At 40.1% G+C, this 21,478-nt stretch overlaps 1 protein-coding gene across 4 annotated transcripts in view; it reads right to left on the reverse strand.

Moving 5' to 3' along the window:
* TRIM66 (tripartite motif containing 66) overlaps window positions 1-18,616 on the reverse strand; it is a 44,673-nt gene extending 26,057 nt beyond the window's left edge. For 2 of the 4 annotated variants that reach the window (XM_064425443.1, XM_064425441.1), the window contains exons 1-6: window positions 18,452-18,616; window positions 9,437-9,540; window positions 5,706-5,853; window positions 1,502-1,631; window positions 1,109-1,225; window positions 228-342 (exon numbers count right to left, since the gene is read on the reverse strand). In XM_064425443.1, coding sequence (XP_064281513.1) covers window positions 228-342; window positions 1,109-1,225; window positions 1,502-1,631; window positions 5,706-5,853; window positions 9,437-9,540; window positions 18,452-18,521 — 684 coding nt within the window. In that variant the 5' untranslated portion in view covers window positions 18,522-18,616. Of the gene's footprint in view, window positions 1-227; window positions 343-1,108; window positions 1,226-1,501; window positions 1,632-5,705; window positions 5,854-9,436; window positions 9,541-18,332 lie in introns of all 4 variants that reach the window. The other 2 variants (XM_064425442.1, XM_064425444.1) reach the window with 2 other exon arrangements.
* Between the last annotated feature and the right edge of the window lie 2,862 nt (window positions 18,617-21,478).

A 21,478-nucleotide genomic window follows, 5' to 3' on the forward strand; every position in this document is an offset into this window, starting at 1 on the left:
GAAACTGTGGTTAACTCATGATAAGGAAACATTTTGCCACTTTGCCCTGAATCTTTGTCAACCATTGATTCCACATCAAAGTCTGCAGAAAAAAAAAAAACCAAACATTAGAAAATATAAGGAAAGGGACAATAGATCCCACAGTCTATATTTTTTCCATTGGCACTGGGATTAAATTTAATTTAGTTTGATTTCCCAAGGTATCAAATGAAACTAGCCTTACTTACTTCCAGTTGTTCAAGGAGGATATTTGTTCTTTTATCGATTTCATTCATCAGAACCATCTTGGCCATTTTTATCTGGTTTTCCACCTTTTTGTACAGATGTTTTACTTCAAGCAACCTATGGGTAAGAGGTACATATCCCTGATGTGTCATTTATTCACTGCTCAGCTGTTATTTGCTACAAGAACTGCTCTGTCTACTGACAGAACCGCAGTGAAAGTTGTATCATTTCCCATCAGTTCTCCCCCACTTCTCTGAAGCCTCACCACCCCTCTCTGAATTTGACATGCTAATGCTGGTGGATTCACTCAAACATCCTGCCAAGAACAGCCTTTAGCGCTTTTTCAACAAATATATACATAGTATATCCAAAACTTCCAGTTTATTCTGGATTATAAACAGTATAAATAGGTATGTACTCTTGAAATGGTTTTATTAATGCAGAAGAGAGATCCAACAGATACTCAACGCCTAATCAGTAGCTGAAATCCAGTTCAAATAATTAAATATTTTCATTTTTATGTTCATCTTCACTGAAATTGCACATTGTTTTGAGGTTTCTTGAAGAAATAAGGCATCTTAAAAATTATCTTCAGTTGTAATATTGTCAAATTATAGCTTAGAAACAGATTATACAAAGAAAGCTTAACTCTGAAGTCAGCTGTCACGTGCCTTACAAAGAGTATGGAATAATATATTAGAATGCCATGACTTGTCAGTACCACTTGAACATAAATTTGATATTTTTGATCTTCCTATTCTTTCTACCCTCCAAGAAAAAAAAAATAGAAGCTGTGTTTAATTCCATTAACCTACATTTAGTTAAAATATTATTTTTACATATCACCTACTTCCATGGAAAAAAAAGAAAGCATAGCAATTACCTGTCTTCAATCTGTTTAGCCGAAACCTGAATCCCATTTTTTTTCTCCTCCACCTTAGTTATGACATTCTCCAGGATAATTCTCTGATTTTGCAGCGCTTCTTCAAGATGCCTGAACCTGTGAAAGAAGGGGAAACTGTCACACCATGGTTTTCATAGAAACAGGTGAGAGCAGGGAGGGTTTCTGCCAGGGCAGTGAGATGTGTGTTGAAGCACCTGCGAGACAACTGAGCTGAGCTTGCTGTGGCTTTTAAATCCAGAGCAGCCTGCAGCTCCAGCTGGGAAGCACAGGGGGAAAGAGGGAAAGGGACACAACACAGGGGGAAAGAGGGAAAGGGACACAACACAGGGGGAAGGTGCTCAGGGCTGGTGAGCCCCAGGGGCAGAGAGGTACCTGTGCTCCTTGTGCTCTGACAGGAGGCAGCTGCGGCAGGTGAGGGTGTCACAGGTCTCACAAAACACCTTCAGTGCCTCTTGGTGCGCTGGACAGAACAAGGAAAACTCCCTTGCTTCATCTTCAGCTGCTGAGGAATGCAAAGCAAGGCTGTCATCCACAAGGAGAGCTCAGAAAAAGAGTAACCAACCTCACAGGTCCATGTCAAGTCTCGATGCCTTTTTTTAAGGCACAGAACCTGGAACTATCTGATTATGAGGCTGGGTTTGCTCGCATTTCTTCCTTACACATCCTACAAACTGAGCACACCAGGAGCAAGCCATCAAAACAAATCCTTTAAACTCTCCTGAGTTTAAAGTATCATGATTTGGAGCACCTGCCTCATAACTTTAAATGCCCTGGTCTAGTAAACCACTCAACAAAATTATTGTAAAATGTAGATTAGCAAATATATTAAATAAACTTGCAGTCACAGCAGAAGCAAGGAAATCCTTTGCTCTTAAAAAGTCACACGAGCAATTGTTTTCCAAATTTGTGTTTGTTGCAAGGCAGTTCATAAACTTCAGTATCTGGAGCTCATATTGGGCCCTAAAATCTCTTCTTTAAAGGATTTTCTAAAGAGTAATGTGATAAAGAGTAAGAATGGACAACAGGTACGCAAAGCATGCAGAAATAATGCTTCCAATCTATTCTTGCCTTTTTCCTGAATGGTAGAATTGTTTTATAAAGAAGGAACACTGTCTACAAAAGATGCCAGAAAAAGACAAAGATAAACCATGGCAAAGCCAACCCTCTACCACCAAAGAAAAGCTTGATTGCTTCCTCACAGTACTCCAACAAAGACATTGTCCCATTACTCTTTACTAACACGTGAGAAATTAAACAAAGCAAGCATTCTTAGATAACACACATTGATAAAAAAATTAAATTATATAAAGGCATCAATAATTTATACATCATTATCGGCTCACATGAAATAAGAAGAAATATTTCCATTTTCCCCACACCAAACTTCTTACTTATCAATACATTTTTTTAAAAAACCAACCTGGGGCAGAGACCATACTCTCATCCTGTAGCAAAATGAAGACTTTTATAGATTCAGAAGTGATAACCATTGTAGTTACACAGACCCACAGAGGGCAGCAAGCTATACTGGCTCAGCCACTTCATTTTCAAATTGTAAAATTCACAACAGAGAAGTACAAAGGCTAAGAAAATCTCATGGCTAACCATGACAATGCAAATATGGAGAAAACCCATGCCACTCTCTAAAAAATACATGTCAAATGGCCCAGCTTTTAGATTGCTATCTCCTCTAAATATTTCTGAGGAGCTTGATTTTTTTCCATCAGTTCAATTGACTTTCGCTCCACCTTCTAAACAATGTGCAAGAAGATAATTTGTGACAGATTAGGCCAAGACGTCATGTAACAGCCTTACATAGCTTACATTGCTATGAATTATTTACTGCACTACCCTGCTTTATTCTTCAGGGAAGCTTATTGGTTTATGCCATTATTGAATCAAATGCTAATAGATAGCATTAATAAAGGAGGAAATTAGATTAGTTTTTTTAACCGACTCCAATATTTTCTACTAGAAAGGATCAAAATGAATTCACCTTGACAGCAATTTTTTTTCTGATTACATTGCAAATATGTACTTTTTATTAAAACCTGCAGCTGACAAGCACATAACAAGGTGGTACAACCAGTACATACCCAAGGAGGATGTCAAAGAAAGATCATCCCCTGTGTGATCAGATTTTATCTCTTAAAAGGAAAAAAAAAAGATCATAAAACTTTCTGAAGGTTTATGGGCTGGAAAAGCCTTTCAAAGTGTTCAGTATCTGCACAGCATACAAACTGTTTTTCAGTAAACTGAAGATCAAGTTTTCTATATTAAACTCAAACTGATAATGAGATGTGGTCTTTAAGGCCCATGTAGTTAATATGATGAAGTTACAATCCTATATAATGATTTCCCCCTTTTTCTCTCTCTGAAGGGTTCTTGAGCCTTTGGGTGATTGCAATCATCCCAGAGAATTCATTGGGGTGTTTTAATACCATGTCAGATTTTAGAGACAAGCAGATTTCAAGTGCAAAGAATAAAATCAGTATTATCTAATTGCAACACAGACCCACAGCCTCTGCCATCAGTAATCCCCTGAATCAATTGACATATCAGTGAGAACTGACACTGAGCCATGGTATTCTTGACCTACTTTTTACTCAGAGCAACACTTTTCTGTTTTGAAATAAGTTTAATACTTAGAAATCAGGTACTAAACAAGTGCACAACCTTGGTTTTTTGTTTTTGTTTTTTTTTTCTAGAAGCAAATACCTAACCACAATACCCATTTTAGCTTCTTAAAAACCTCCCTTGGTGAGCAGAGAAAGCTCAGCTGCCCTAAACTCTGATAATTCATCATTTGAGTCAACATTTTCTACAGCCTATATTTTCTTTATCTCAGGTGGATCTCTTGAATAATTAACAGAAAGTTTTAAATCTCTGCTCCTCTGATCAGTTGATGTCAATTTTGGGAAAGCAATCTCAGCTATTAGAGCTCTTCCTCCACTTCCATAATTCTCAATGACTCAGACTCCTCTCAAGAAAAGCTCAAGAAAGTGTTTATTAAATTAATAGAAATAGGAAGGATTTCATGTGTGTGATGAGTGTGTTTTGCTACTTCATTTCTGAGACAAGGAATCTAAAACTGCCAGAAGGTCTGGCCCTTACAAGGTAAATGGCAAAAGATAAAACAGTTTAAAAGTGCAAGATCTCTTAATTTCAAGAGCTTACAAAGAGGGTGCTTTTTTCAGAACACCCTACACCAAACAGATTAAATCCTTCCTGAATGACAATGCTGTGTGTTTGTTTTTTGCTTTTTTTCCTTCTGGAAACAATCTGAGTTCTAGTATATCCCAATATTTGCTTTCTTTGAACTGTTCTGAAGGTATATCTGTCATGAATAGATAAAACATACATTAATAATAATAAAAATAATACAAAAGCACAAATTACATTCCAAATAACTTCTATATTAACTGATCTGTAGATGAACTACCAAGCTCCTTGTTCATCACAGGGAATTTAGTGCTAAACTAGAATTCTTCCTCATGTTTTTATGTGTCTGCATTGTTTTATTTATATAGCACACACAGACCCACAGCTAAGCCACACATATAATTTCTCACCACTATTTGTCAACAATATGAGATGTTATTCTTGGCTAAAGTGACATGAAACTATGAACAGTTGGAGCCTCAAAACCACAGTCCTTATCTTGTTATCAACTCTAGAAGAAAAACATACTGTCCATCCAATCAGGACATTTGAGGGGAAACTGGGGGACTTCAGTTTCCATTATTCGCTAGAAAAGACCCAAAAACCATTTAAATGCAATTTGTGGTTTTTATTATTACCATTCTTATGGACTTCTTTTGTTTACACTCTATTTGGCAATGGCATATTTTGTCTCAAGTGACTCAAACTCTGTTTGATATGACAACCCAGTCAAAAAATTCCATCTCCAGCAAGTCAAGTCTCCTACAAAAAAAAAAAACTGAAGGAAAATAAAAATAATCAGTGGTTTTGGTTTCTTTTCTGTCCTTCATCTTCCTTATGAAGAATAAGTGTGTAGCACAAATTCTTATTTTTAGTTAAAAATTGCTTATATAAGCTTAGGTTAGCAGATTCTGCAGCAGATTTCTGACACATAGTAAAGAAAATAATGACTAATAATAAGAGATGGTAATACCTTCTCTAGATCACCATTGTATAGGGCACAAATTGAAAGGAACATCCTGTAGTGATCACAGCCTCCTGCTGCCTGTGGCTCCCTCACACTCCTTGTCCATATGCACAGGAATTGCTTTGTCGTGGTTTCCTCAATGAAATTCCCCAAACTGGGACAGAAATAGTGAAAGGGCAAGGCCTGCTGCTGTTGCAGCCCTCCTGACCCATCACTCCATAGACTGGAAAGGCACATGGAGAAGATCCTATCTGTCAAACACAAATATCCTTTTTCCCAATATCAGTGGAATGTTGATTGTGGCAATGGCCCTAAAGTTGGAGAAAAATCACCTCATCTCTTATTGACATGTGCATCTCCTTCTGAGTCACACAGAGCCTGCAGCTGCTCCTTTTGCAGCTGAATAACTGATACAAGGAGAAAGAAAATCCCAGTGTGCCCTAGTACCTGTGCAGCCTTTCAGGGATAAAGACAGGAAGTGCTCTCCAGGTTCCTGGCCATGCCTGTGCTCCTCTGTGCACGAGCTGCACAGCCACTTGTTGCATCTTGTGCAGAGACTGTGGGCAGGTCTCTTCCCTTTGCACAGGGAGCAGCTCTAAGAACAAAAAGCACAATTACACACACATGACACATCAGCTGTACAAACTGCTGCCCCAACAGACTATGATTCAGGTTGGCAAACTTAATATTTTTTGTCTCCAGGCTAAAGTTATTTTAAGAGTCTGGTTGTAACCATGTAACATTCAGGAAAATACATAAAACATCCTAAAGGTGAGACAATCTAGAAAACAACATGGGGACACCCACGTACTACTAATGAAAAACTTTATTCCTGTCCTCTAAAGAGTTGGCCAGAAATGAGCTCAGTTTATATCTTGATATCTCACACGTGGTGAACTGGAAACACAAGGCACAGGAACATGAGAAGACCTGGAAACCTTAATTAAGTATTCTACCTATTGATTTAACAATTTAGGAAATGCCCTTTGCTCTACAGGCTGTGCTGCCTGGACATGTCACTGGGGGGAAATGAACAGAGCAGCACAGAAATGAAGTGGGTAATTCAACCTTTGCTGTCCAGGATGAACTCCAGAGTAATTTCAAGACAGCTACAATGATAATTATTATAAAAAGGATTTGCTTTAGACATAAAACACCTTGTTTCAAAACTCCCAATATTAATGTTTTTGGCTCACCACAGCCACAAATAGGTACTCATGGGCAGAGTGAGCACAGTGATGTAAATTTACTATTATCAAAGCATAAAAACCAAGGCTTTACCACCACTTTATTAAACTGAAGAGTTTCCCTCAAAATTACAATATATCTACTACAGCTGTGTACACACACAGGTCTCCTCAATATTGCTTCTACTCGGGGCTGCTCAAGCAAATAGGAAAAGATGGCAAAAGTCACTTCCTAAGGGATCCTTTTTGCTGGGCACCAGCTGATCTTCAGTTCAGCTGTCAGCTGAAATATTTGCATCCCAAGTATTTGATGGGAAACGTGAAGAGAAGGATACAGCAGCCTGTGCCCAGCTCACAACCCAAGTTCTGGTGAGGGTAAGGGAAGGGTTTCTCCTCATGGTGGCTCAGGAAATAGTCTGAAGGAATAATTACTGCAGTTCTTAGCTGGTTGTCTTGGTTTTAAATCACAGCTTTAACACTTAGTGGAACATCCATATCCAGCAAAATTCTGTGACACAAGTGAGTCAAGCTCTGACTCACTTCAGCACAGGAAGAAGAATTTTTGATTTGCTAAAATTAATTTAAATTTTATCATTTCTTTCCATGAGTCTGGCATTTCACAACAGGTCTTCTCAAGCCATTACTCAAGAGTTACTAAATATTCATTCTCAGATTGGGCAATTCTTGACAATGAGACAACAAAGCAAAGCTTTAGATGTGTTTAATTGTCTAGAGAGGGAATTGTTTGTGCAAGCCAATATGCTATTTTAGCCATTTGCTTATCAGCAATGTTTTTCAAAACATACATACAATAATTTAAACCAAAAAGCCTAATAAAACTTATAAAACCAAAAGGCGAGAATATTTAATGTGGGGAACAAAGATTGTTATATCAAAAGAAGTGACTTGTCTAAAATGTCCCACCTAGGTCCAGCTCAGGAAAACGTTGAGGAATGCTGTGCCTTCTCTGCCATAACCAGACCTGCTGAAGCACAGGTTTACCTGCAGCAGCTCAGCTGCCAGTCTGACTGGAATTTGTATTGACACTGTGCTGTGTTAACACCACTTTTGAGCTGCAGAGTGCTCCCAGAGCTGCATTTTTTATGATGTGGAAATGGGCTTTTGGGCAGGAGACTCTGAATTGCATATTTCTGAAACTGCTGCTGCTGGCATGTAGCACATCCTATCGTTCATGCTCCACTCTCTCACACCCTGAGAGACACCTGGCTGCTTCCAAACACTTTGTTACAAGCCTTGACAGACTCCCACTTGAACACAGAAGGAAAATTAGGAGGGTGATGGCAGCTCAGATGGGTCTCAGGCAGATGATCTGGTGCTTTTCCTTTTGGTGCCACTGGTGGTGAAACTGTGGCTTTCATTTGGAGTGTGGTGGTCGTGGTTAAAGATAGAAAGCAAGCAAAATTATAGGATTTGATTTAATAAAAAGGAAGCTGAAAACAGTGAAGGTTCACAAGTTGCTCTGGGGTACTCCTATGCTCCATGAGAAATCTGCATTACTGAACTGCTCTTAGGACTCCTGAGGGATTACAGAGAAGAAAAACCTTCTCTTAAGGATGGCTTGAAAAAATAATCTAATGCTTTTAAAGACATCAGACATTTTCATTTGATTTCCTTTTTACACAAATTCTCATTGAAAAGTACATTATGCAAGTCACAGTAATTAAAAGTCCCAGTATAATTAGTGCATTTTAAAAACTCAGCAGTATCTTCTGAATTTTCTTCCTCTCTTTGGAGAGTGCATGTGAATACACCCCTTCTTGTTTTAGACCACCTTAGGTTGCAAGAAATTTACACCTGAAGATGTCAATACAGTTTGCTTGCCTTAATTATGTTTATGTCCCCAGAACACTCTGTGGATTAGGTTACACATTCTTTACCCTTTAACAATGCCCAACTTTCTCTGTTCCTCCTCTCCACCCCAACAAAGCAGCTACAAAGCTGAGAGAATAGCCCTGCCTGTTCACTGGGTATTTAACTGAAGTTAAATCCACCTTTGTACAGTGCCAATTCAAGGCAAAAGTAGTAATCCAATACCTCCCTTGGAACCTGTTCCCCAGTGGGAAACTGCAATATGATGTGGCTTTTGCATCATTAAAACAGACAATCAGAAAATTGTCGCTGCTCACATGCCCCAATGGGTGATGTTGGTGTAACAATTTAGTCAAGGCTCAGCTCCTGTGGCTAGCAGGTAGAGGGGGATCATCCCCTCTGCTCAGCTCCAGAGGGGCCACATCCAGAGAATTCTCCTCAGCTCTGGTCTCCACAACTCTAGAGAGAGAAGGAGATACTGGAGAGGTCCAGCAGAGGCCACAAAGGGGTGAGGAGTCTGGAGCATCTCTCCAGTGAGGAGAGGCTGCAGGAGCTGGGCCTGGTTAGTTGAGAGGAGGCTGAGAGGGATCTCATTGATGCTTATAAATATCTCAAAAGTGGGCTAAACTGAAACACAGGAAGCTCCATCTCAACATGAGAAACAACTTTTTTACCCTGAGGGTGTCAGAGCAACGCCCAGGGAGATCACGGAGTCTCCCTCTCTGGAGACATTCAATCCCACCTGGATGTGCTCCTGTGTCACTGCTCTGTGACCCTGCCTTGGTGGGGAGTTGGACAGGATTACTCCAAAGATCCCTTCTAATCCTAACAATTCCACAGCTGTTCACTTTGAGTTGAGAGCTAAGAGGACAATGAGGAATCCAAGGCATTCAGTACCTTCCTAATATGTCGATTATCACAGATACATTAGTGTCAATACTTTTAATGGACTGTTTAAAATACAGGGAGTAAAACTCATTCTTCAACTGAAGTTTTAAAATTACTACGAAGGCAGTGTGTCCATCTCTGGTAATGAAGTAATTACAGTGCTGCATAAGCAAACTATCAGAGAATCTGTGGTGTTCAAAATGAGATTGGCTCTGTTTTCAGTGCTCATCTGGCAGTGTTTCAACAAGCCACAACTTAGTGGCTTTCACTTACCTTTGCCATAGCTGAATCACCAACTGGAAAGTCCTCGAGGAAGAAATTCTCAACTACATCCCTTGCAAAGCAGGTCTTTTTGCACACAGGGCAGGAAAGGATACCTGAATTTAAAAAAAATAAATAAATAAAAGGAAAACCACCAGAAATAAAGCAATGCACACCAGCCATGTGAACCAGGAAATTATATAAACCACCACACTCCAGTATTGTGGCTTTTTTGTATCACATGGGCAGTTCCAGGAAATTAAGGCATCCTTCAAGCCCTAAATGACTAGACCTGGTTCAACATATAGAAAAGAAAAACAAAGCAACAAAATTCCTAGAAAAACATCATATTTCTGTGTTTAATGATAATATCTGCATGTCCAAATTCTCACAGGGCTTGGTGATGATTAATAATGAGCTGCACTTTAAAACACCTCTCCTTCTTACAGATTTACTTGTTCTGAGATTTTCTGTGGTTCTGGAGCAGCTTTACCCCACCAGAGGTGTACCCAGGCATAGAACACACACTCCTTAACACCAGTTTTACAGTGCAGGATGCAATCCAAGTGAAGTGACAGGGGATAATGTCCTGCTGGCAGAAGCAGCAAGTCAGCAAAAAGACAAAGGATAAAAAAAAGTTTCATAAGGAAAACTATTACAGTAAATCCAGAGGTGACAAAAGATGATCTGCCCCAAAGCAAAGTGAGCAGCAGAACCTGGCTCCACCCTCATTAATGACTGAGCTGGGGTGGATCTCGGTGTCTGCCTGGGCTGAGAACCAAGAGTTCAAGCAGGTCTCCATAACTGTACACCTGCATCTTTGCACCTCTGATATTTCATTCCTTGGCTTCTTGGCCTAGGAGCTCTATTATATTTGGCTGTGTTGGGGTTTTTTTGTTTTGGTTTTTGGTTTTTTTGTTTTTGTTTTTGGTGTTTTTTTGGTTTTTTTTTTTTTTGTAAAAGGACACTATTTTCCTGGCCACATTCCTGCAGACTACAGTAGATGTGAAAACAGTTCTTTAGAGAGGGTTGTGGTGTGTCAGCCTATTCCACCTTATCAAGGTGCATCTTTTATTTTAATCCAAGTTTTTTACATTCTCTTAAAAACAAATTTTCCATGCTATGCTCACCTTGCCAAGTCATCTATTTATGATAACTTACAACAGTATTTTTAATTCCTAAATTGTTTGAACTCACCTAAAGCAAGGTTTTGAAGTAAGATCAAAACATTCTACTGTTCAATGTGCTTTTTTTCCTTAACTCCAAATTGTTTGTGCACATGGAGAGTGTCCTGTAAGTTAATTAAACCTTAAGCTGTCTATTACTCTTCACATTACACCATTATCAGAGCCTCTCCTGCTTTCCAGGTGCTTGGTATTACCTGTCCCTTGGGAATGGCCCCTGCAGTCCCTGCCCAGGGGCAGGATGCTAACTCTGCATGTCCCCAGGTCAGAGCTGGGCTTCTGTAACTTTAACAGCAGCATTCCACACTGACAGAGACACACAGACTCCAAAATATCCCTACATTTCTGCCTCTGACAAAAGCACTACTCAGATGAGTAGTGAACATGTTCACTTCCACTCACAAATGCTTTGAGGAAACTCTGACCTCTGGAACATCTTCTTGTAAGAGTATCCCTTACTAAGAACCACTTCCACAAGGTTTAGATCTTTTTTAGCCCAAAACTTATATAAAAGGAAAAGCAGAATTGCTTTCTATTTTCCAAGGTTGCGTTTACAACAGAGCTGTTATTTGGGGACCCAAGCAGCAGACCACAATCTACCCAAACTATTCCTTTTGCTGTGCATTTCACACAGCCCTGAGAGGTCACGCAGGCACGAGAAGGAGCAGGCTGTGCCCACAGGTGACTGTGCTGCTCAGCCACATGTCACCCCAGGGGAAAGGGCAGCACAAGCAATTTCCAGAGCTCTGCTCATCAGGCATGTAAACCGAGCCTTGTTTAAGGGTGTTCGCTGGCAGGAGTTACAAAGGTGCTAAAAAATTATCTGATAAAGATGTCCACAATGGCAGAAAGTCTTTTTAGCAGTTCCTGTACTTTGCATCCTTCCTATAAGGACTGAAGCTGAAAAAAGTATCTGAATTACTGACAATTTTTGTAGCTAATCACATTTTCACAGGTTACATCCTACCACAACAAAATTTTCTTATCTTGGTGGCACTGAAACCTCTCCATGCTTTCCCAAATGACAGAGTGGGAGCCTTTTAGGTGCCTGCTAGCAGCTCTGCTCTCTGGAGACAAGCAAAAGCAGGAGGAGGCCAGACAAGCTGTGTTACACTGACAGTGCCTCCTCCTCCTCCTTGTAAATGGTATTTACTACAAGCAATGATGAATTGCAGCACTAATTCCTGGGAGCTGAAACACTCCTCAAACTTCCCTGCCAGCCCTGTAGAAGTGGCCCAGCTGGAACAGCAGCAGGAATAAAAAGACAGACACATTCTGATTGATAAGCTAGGAAGTAAGATACCTACTCTGCAAGCAGCTTCTCAAATAAGTCTCACGGGATGTGCTCTAATTCTCAGAGCAGCCAGGGGGAAACCAGCTCCTGACTTCAGAGCCACCTGGAGCAATGGGGATTGGAACCAGTTTCTTTCTCCCCTGACAGCATTGCCAGCTCTTGATGTGGCTAACAGTGAGAGAAAACCTCCGTGCTGAGGCTACAAAACCCTGCAAATGGACCAAGAGGGAAAGAGCCAACAGGGGATTTTCTGAAGTCAGACAGCCACGACTCTCTCAGTTACTCTCATTTACAGGTGAGCATCACAAAACATTTCTGGGAGCAGCTGCTGACTGGGAAACAAAGGCACAGGGATTTGTCTCAGCAAGGACAGCTTCTATCACACAGTGCACAAGGTAAAAAAAGGTTACTATTGAAGTTAATGTTTGTCGTAGTAAAGTGGAAAAATTATAAGAAAAAGACCTCGAAAATCTGTTAGCCTGTCATTTCTTCTAAGTCAAGCAAGCACTTTGCAAGTGCCCATGTAAAAGCAATCCTTGTGTGAGCAGCTCATTAGCATAACAATCTATTCCTGGGCAAAAAAAAACAACCAGCACCTGTCTAAACTGTTTTTACATAGATAGAAACTGGTTTTTTGTTGGATAGAAAAAGGAAAACTATCTCTCACAAACAACCTTTCCTGGATATACACACTGGGTTGGGTGACCAACCAGTACAGGATAACAACTTATTACTAACCAATAAAGACATTGGCAAGAAAACTACTAACCAGTTGGAGTCACACACAAGGTCTGTAAAACTGCATAAAATGGAGTTATGTGAATAAAGAACTGCCTTTTTCCACCACGAAGAAAATGGAGTCCCATGTGATTTATTCCCTTAACTATTTCATTATGTTCCAACACTATTCTGTTAGTGCAGAATGTTAAATCAAATTAAACCAATTGAATGATACTTCATGGAATGCTTATGGCCTCAGGCATGTTCATGTGAGCTTTAAATTCTGCTAATTTGTTACAAACCAGTGAAGGATAGATCACAGTATTATTAGAATGCATTTAGTTTGATAATGAGCAAGACGATCTTTATAGTGTTTTTAAATTTTAAAAAAAGTCAATAATTTTCATGCTTAGAAAACATAAATCATGCATAGATTTCAGTTCTGCTTGCTGAGAAACACAATAAACAGTTGGAAGGTAAATTACATTACTGCTGATTAATATTAAGGGACATCTAAAAGTGATGCCCTGGATGGCACAGAACAATTTTCTCCCAGGTTTAGATCCAAGTTGTGCTACTAAAATCAGTGTTGTTCCAGAGATACACATGGAGCAAGTTGCACAGGTCAGAGCTTTGTTTTGGACCACTAAGTACAGCATTGACTGAGTAAGTGTCAAAGTGTGTCTCAAATATCCAAGTGACTGTAAATTATAATGATTTCAAATCTAAAATTCCCTTGAGATGAACAGAAGGCATGCAGACCCATCAACTTAATTAAAAAAAAAATTAAAATTTTAAAAAAGAGTAGTTAAAAGGAAAAATCATGGGGACACCACAGCAATAAAGTATTGGAAGTCATTTCCTACTCACAGGTGGGCTAATCAAAACCACCTAATACTGAATCCTATAGCTAAAACTTCAATAAAAGCACAGGAGACAAATTTGCATCTTGCTAGAAGAGGGATTGCCTGAGCATGGTGGCTTTGGAGATCACATTTATTCAGCTAATTGGGTTTATTTGATACCTTTTCCACTTAATGAAAACCTGTGCTCTATGGAAACACCCCATCTTTTTCAATATGAATTCCCCAAAGAATCAAGAGTTAGCTTGGCATAATAAATACAATACAAAATGAACTGTGGAGCAATTAACCTGAAATTAAGCAACTCATTACATACACGTTTACAAACAGCCACAAGCAGCACCACGCTGTGCTCGTGCTCAGAGTGCAAACCACCAGGAAGGCACATTTTCCTGGAAAGCCCTTACCTGTGCTCTGGATAAAGAGCCACCCACAGAGACACCTGTTTTTGGGGACAGGTGGGTGGCAGGAACTGCTGACACAAGAATTCCCGGGATCAGGCAGTGCTGTGGTGCACACTGGAGTCACTACACCTCACCCTGGGGCTGCTCCCTCTTCTCCGGCCAGGAATTCTGGCAAAGCAGTAGGGAAGAAAGGTGCACTGAGTCACTACAGGGTGCAGAGGGTTTTTCTCCTCTTGCCCTTTCCTCTAGGATTCATTCAGGCCTCTGAAAGCTTGCCTTGGTTGCATTTTTCCCCAAATAAAAATCCTATAGTCCAAATGGACAGCAGGATCCTATTTCCCTTCTTGCCTGGGTCTTCACTCAGCCCTCAGAGTGGAGCAGGAGGGAAGAGAGGAGCTTTTCCCAATCCAGGTAGCAGCAGGTCTCACAGTGCCATTCACCCCCACAGCACTTCTTGCAGGCCATAACCTAAATATTTTTCTTGCCTTCCTACCTTACCTCTGCCTCCAAACAACACTGCTAATCTGTTTTAAGAGCCTGCACTCTGCAGACAGCTCATTTAAATATATCATGATCAGAGCACTGTGGGTGAAGGGAAGAGTAGTCAGAAGCCCTGGAGACTCCCTGTTTGTACGTAGGAGAATGATGCAATTTCTGCATCTGAAAGGCAACTCAGCAAGGAATTACAGGACTCCAACAACAGCTTACATGGTAGGAGATCAGGTACAACTGTGTGCCTAAAGGGAGGCCAGTATTGATATCAAAACCTCTAGAAGCAGCAAAAAAGCTGACAGAGATGTTGACACATTCTATTTTTGCATGGAAATAAATTGATAGAGGAAGGAGGTAGGAACAATTATCTTTTAGAAGTTCAGTGCCTCCTGCTGTTTAGCACTTGAAATTGTTATTTGTGACATCCCATTTCACTGCTAAAGAGATGGCCATCAACTTAGAAAGGCTAGCAAGGATCCTAATGCTGGATTTAAGCCCTGTTTCATTGTGATACACAGAACAAAGCCCTACTTCAGAATTATATGCAGGTTAAACCACAAATAAGATATTCTCAGTGCATGTGAATTACCAGCTACTGAAGAGACTCCTTCAAAGTGTCAGCACACGAGGGATGTGGACGAACAGCCCTAAATCTGAATCCTTCCAGGGCCCCACTGCTCCTTTCAGCCCCATCCCCAGCAGCCCTGTGCACCTCAACATCACCACAAAAGGCACCAGCAGCAGAAAGAGACGTGTAACTCTGGCTGTGCTCATGTGCAGGCACCTCTGAGCCCTGCAAAGCTAAAGCAGCAGATGTTTACCTGGCTGAATTAGTTTGCAGCCCTTTTCCACCACGTTTATTTCCGCTCTCACACTCCCTTCAGCCAGGGCAACTGGACAGAGGGCTGGGGAAAAATGGAATTTCAGAGGCAGTGAAATTCCATTAGTCAGACACGCCAACTCCACACCTGGGATATCCAAAATCAGCTTTCAGGAACACAAGAAGGTTGTGCCTCATCCTGCTCGAGCCCCAGCTCAGATCTCGCTCATCCCACAGCACTTTGTTAATGGGAGCTGCCACAATGCATTGGACCCAGCAACAGTAACACTTAGAGTGTCCCTTTGTAAAAGTACAAATAAAGAAAGAACTAGAATTTCTAAGTGGTTTCAAGGTTTTTACTCCACCTATACTGCAGCAATCTAATTTCTAAGTGACAGAGCTATGGATCATTTACAGAATCATCTCTGAAGTGCCAACTGTAACCTCTCCACCACCCATGGACACCAAGTACATGAAAAGCCACAGCTCAGTTTTGTTTCAAGGACTTCCAGTCTGCTCGGGGTTAAATAGAAAGCACCCTCAAGCTGACTGCCTCAGAAATAAATCAATACAGATAATTTACTTATTATTACCATGAGAACCGATCAGCATAAAGGAACAAACAGTGGAGCTACTACACACACCACATTTGTACTTGCTGTCCACATGTTGCACCTATTCCTCTGCTCTTTTTCCTCCAACAACCATCAGAATAATTATTCTCAGAGAACATTAACTATAGCTCAAGCTGCAAGCATAATTTACATTTCCCTAGGGATCCAATTACAGGTTATAGGAAACAGCTCTGAAGACAACCTCCCACTCCACAGTTTCATATTTATATAACTAAACCCCTCATTGTTTCACTTGCCTTTTGGGCCTGGCAGCCAAACAGCACAGTGCAAAGGGCTGACTAACTTTAAACCCACTTAAAGTTGACTAAATATATACATTATGGACAGTTTCTCTCTTCAGAATAATCTTTCTACTCCCTTTTTGGAGGTAAAACATGCACTTGGTTCTAAGAGGATCTAATTAAAGCAAAAGGGTGTTCTCCTTCAGAATGAATAAATCATTGCATTGCATCACTTGCCTTAAATGAGTGCATCAAAACAAGGCTATTGGCTATCCTGGAGATCCTGTGAACTAAATTGTGGTTTGCAGAACTCTGTAGATGGTTTTTTGTTTGTCTGTTTATTTTTTATTATTTAAATACAGGTTGAATACAAGCCAAGGCACTCTGTGTCAACACCTGGAGTCCCCTGAAGCCAGTGCTCCACACTTCCTGTGCCAAAACTTAAAACTGAAAACTAGCCCAGAGCCAAAGCAGTCCTAGAGCTCAATCCTTTTCCTGAAATAAATCCCCAAAGATCCCTCTGACCAACACCTTGATGACTTTTGGATGTGCCTCACCAACAAGTGTTCACAATTAAGGACCCACAGGTTTATATATATATATATATATATATATATATATATATATATATATATATATATATATCCTATCATACAAGCTGAAGAAAACTGTTCATTTCCAGCAGGAAATAATGAAATGCAGCAACTGGACATCTGTCAATAGTTGAAGTGACATTTCTTCTTTTTAAAAGTTTGGGTTTCTCTTGGTTTTCCCCAATATATGTTTGCATTTCTGTAATACATGACCCTGTCACATTTCTTGGCATTAACTGAACACAATACAAGCACGGACAGTTTTTGAGTTATGCAGAGAATATGGGCAGACATCATGCAGCCATTTTCCAGGATTTGTGTTGTCCAACTTCGAGAAGCACAAAAGGGCAAAGAACATTTTAAAAATTAAATTGCAGAAAGTAATAGCTCAACACACATGCTAAATACAAAAACATGATGCAATTAAATCCACCACTTCACAAAGCAATTTACAAAGATGAAAAACTACTAATAACATTTCGATTTACAGGCCAGGCTAATTACACAATTTGGTCACAATGTGTTAAGAATCCCAGGGCTTACATCAGTTAGCAGAATTCCAGAAGGTGTTTCACTACATCTTTTCTGATCTGCCTTGTTCTCAGGGGTTCTAACTGTGATTGAGCAGCAATTATCTGTGATTTTTCTTCTCTTTAAGGGAAAAAAAAAAAAAAAAAAAAAAGAAAAAAAAAAGAAACAAAAAAAACTTTAGCTGAGACAGTCTTGCAAAAAAAAACTTCTCCCAACAACGCACTTTCACTGGTCCTCATTTGACTACTTCTGGAATGAACATGTTGGTGATCTTTAAAGCACTAAATCAACTTGTAACACTAAACATCTTACAGAGAGGAAGATTTGCAGGTGTGGGGTAATTTTTTTTTGCATCCACCTCCAGTTCAGGGAGGAGGGATAAACAGAGGAACCTGGATTAATCTGGTTTTGAATGTATTTAGAACTTCATGAGAAAGAGGTAGACCCAAAGAAGCAAGAAACAACATTGTACCACAACACACAGGGAAAGGTCTCATCCAAGAGATTTCCCCCTCAAGAGATGTGAGAACATTCTCATTTCCTTACTCAAGCCCTCACTTGAAAATTATTCTTTTCCAAGCAGTAAACAGACTGGAAACACATAACATGCAGATCTGCAGAGGAGGAGGATGTGGATTCTCTGTTACAGGAAGACAAGGAATAAAAATAGGAAAGCAACACTGGCCAACAAAAAACCCAACAACAAACAAACAAACAAAAAAAACCCCCCAAACAAACAAAAACAAACAAGAAAAAGAAATGGAAAAGAGATTGAGAAGCTTGAAGTTCCCTTGATAGACAAAGCATATGTCGAGCCAAACTCACAAAGATAACTTCCTTTTTCCACTCAGTTTACTCCCAAACTCTCAGTTCTCACTGTTTGGTTAAATTCTGGTGGCTGTGCAACTTTTCCATAGGAGCTACCTCAGGGCTTTTATTCAGGAGTCACCTCAAACCCACAAAGGAATAAAAGTTCCAACACCAATCCCCATTAAATATCAGGAGCACTTACTCCCAGCTTCTCAGCAACTTCAAAACAACAAACTAGAAAAGAGTTTTATGTTAGCAGAGCACTACATGTAGTAAAGAATACAGAAACCTGCACATTCAAATAATCTTTTTGTGACAAGTGCCAGAATAACTTCACTCGCAAATACATTCATTTTTTCCACCCTTGCATCTTGCTTGAGGAATTCATAGTGAGTAAGCAACACATTTTTCTTACAAGCAATATTTTACATTTACTCAGCTACAATGGTTTAGCACTTACCCTTTACCACTGGCACCTGCATATGATCAAACTTAAAGATGACCCTGAAAACTGGAATTGCACTGCCCATAACTCAGCAATCAGTGCAGAAAAGCAACATTTAACATCATGCCATCAGCACAGTTCACAAATTTATCCTGCCTGACCTGTAGTGGCTGCAGTTTCAGCCATTGGCTTAATTAAGAGACACAGGTGTTTTGGTTTTGCTGCTTTCCTTGCTCATAGATTAACTGAGTCCCTGCACCTGCTGTCTCACTTCATTTACTGGGTCATCAGTGTTCATTATTCTTGTCTCCAGTCTTGCTCTTTCCCACAGAAGTTCCCTATCTACAAAAAAAAATTAAGAAGTAAACAGAGAAACTTCAGGAATACAGAAATAAATTAGTATTTATTCCATTCTGCAATTGACAAACAATTCCTGATCCACCTCAAAGAAATATCCAATATTTTAACAACTCATTAGAACCTGTAGCTGCATTTCATCCAAGATCAGCAAGTGGTAGAATTTCACTTTTCCACTTGGCGAACAGAAAGAAGGAGGAGAGAAATGGCTGAGATGTCAAATGAGGATACAGAAAAATTAATGGAGTGTTTTTTTCAACAGTATTTTATTACAGAAGGGTTCCTCAGACTTTAGGCCTACTATGACCAAGCATTAAAATTTTTAAAAAGACATTACTTGCAATGACTGCCTTGTTCTCTTTCTCTCCTTCTCCTACCTTCACATATTTTTCTGTCTGTACCCTACACATGACCAGCCTTTTTCCTCTGCCTTTTCCTTTAGCTTTTGTGTTTTGCCAGCCTTCCAACAGTGACCCCTGAACACTGATTCCATTTGTTCTCAAACCTGGACTAGTCTGGTTTATGTCACCTCATCAGTCCTGATCACCCTCACCTCAGGGAAGGTGTCTTCTCTTCCTACCTGTTTCTAAAATCTGCTACAGATGAGACAATAAATGATGCCTCCTACTCAACTAAAGTTCAAAGCCTGTGAAAATACAAGTTATCTACATGCCTTTGCTCATCTTATACATTAGTAATGAGTCTGGAAGGCTTCCCCACAGCAATTAAGACACTTTCAGTTCAAATTACTATATTCTGCCATCGAGGTTTTATTAAAAAAAAAAAAAGTTACACATCTTCTATTAACACCACGACCGAGAACTGTACAAATAAATAACTCCAAGATTGCAAAAGGCACAGCCAAAAAATGTTTCTTGTCCTCACTAGTTTACTCAGCTTGTTAGGGTGAGTTACAGCCACAAGGGTTAAGGTAGAGAGAAACACCACTCACAATGAGATAAGAGTTTCAGTGCACCAAAACACACATATGTAATAACAATTGTTATTACCTCAGTCAGAAACAAAAGAACTGGGTGTTTTTGTGTTGTTGGTAGGGAGGCACTGAAGGAGGTGGTGAAGGAAGGACAAAACTATCACCACAATCATTACCACAGAAAGGTCCAGAATATCAAAAAGATTGCAAAAAAAAATTGCTCCAGAAACTATCTTGTAGCATTTATTCATTTATTAAGCTAAGAAAAATCACATATACCTAATGTCAACTTGGTAAGTGAAACATTCAGCCCATTCAGAAAAAAATGTTAAAATCCTGCCCATGTAATTCCTCTTCACAATACTGATGTTGGATGAAAAACAACAAAGGTGGCTTGTTCACAATCTACTCTCTGCTCACACAAATATTTACTCTCCTAGTTTATCAATTTAAAGTATTGCTGTAGAAGAATAGGCTTCAAAAAGTGCTTCTCAATGCATCTTTTTATTATACTGCATTGCAAAAAGAGCACAAGCAGAGGTTTTTAAATATTACCTTCATAGAGAACTTCATACTCAGTGGGCACACAGCTGTATCCTTGGATCAAGCCTGGAAGGCATTCCTTACAGAAGGAGTGGAGGCAGGGGAGCATCCTGGGCTCCCTCCTCCGCAGCTCCCATTTGCACACCAAACAATTCCACAACAGATCCAGGGAATCCATTCCTGCTGGCTGAGCTCTGGCCCTGAAAACATGGAGAGTCACAAAATGGCTCATGGCAAGCCCTGCACTTCAGAAAACACTCGATCTCTCAAGTGCAAACCAGAGGGCAACACGGGATGCACGATCAAAAAAAACATTCATGTAGCCCCTGTGGGAAAAAAAAGTTCCTTGCAGCTGAAAATCACATACCTGCTTTACAGAGGAGAATATCTTTGCAGATTGTTGTGCAGGAAAGCGTGGTTTAAGGTTTACAAACCATGATCCCACTATCTCTCTAGTATTTGCAACTTCTGTAAAAGCTGAACTAATCTGCCCTATCGATCTACTTACAAAGCTGAATTGTCACACGCTGCACACTTCCTGCTAGAAGCACTGAAACTGTGCAATTAAAATGATGAGATTCTCTGGCTGCTTTTACAATTTCCCTCAAATATTTTACAGTTTTCGGGTAAATAAAATAATACACATAAATCCATCATTTCAGCAATGCATGTTAGAAAGCTGCTTTGAAAAATGTACAGCATCGTCTGACAATCTTCTTCATAGAAAAAGCACTTTGCAGTAATCAAATTTTAGCTACCAAGATGACCACAGATCAGATTATAGACCAAACCTGAGCTTCCCAGTGTTCCTCCCACCAGCCTAAGCTCCCCAAGGTCAACTGAGAGTTTTGCAGTTCATGTTTCACCCTCAGAGATTGTCAGATGATGATCTGCAAAAGGCAACTCCTGCAAGATGTAACAGAGGAGAAAAGCAGATAAAGCCTCATTTCCTCTGGAGCCACTCTTCCAGCTGATCCAGCCTCCTGGGACCAGAGTCCCATGGAGCTGCTGATGGCCCTGGCATGGTGGCCCTGCTACCAGCAGGATGGAATTGAAGCTACAGGAATTAGCTTCAATCTCCAGATTTCTCCAGCACAGAAGAGCAGCAGCTCTAATCTTAGGGCTATCTATTCTCCTGAGGCATTCTGTCTTCTTGTAGATTCCAGTGGAAATCTACCAGCAGATCTGGGTTTGGATTTTTATTCTGC

Source organism: Passer domesticus, chromosome 6 (assembly GCF_036417665.1).
Source record: "Passer domesticus isolate bPasDom1 chromosome 6, bPasDom1.hap1, whole genome shotgun sequence".
NCBI lineage: Eukaryota > Metazoa > Chordata > Aves > Passeriformes > Passeridae > Passer > Passer domesticus.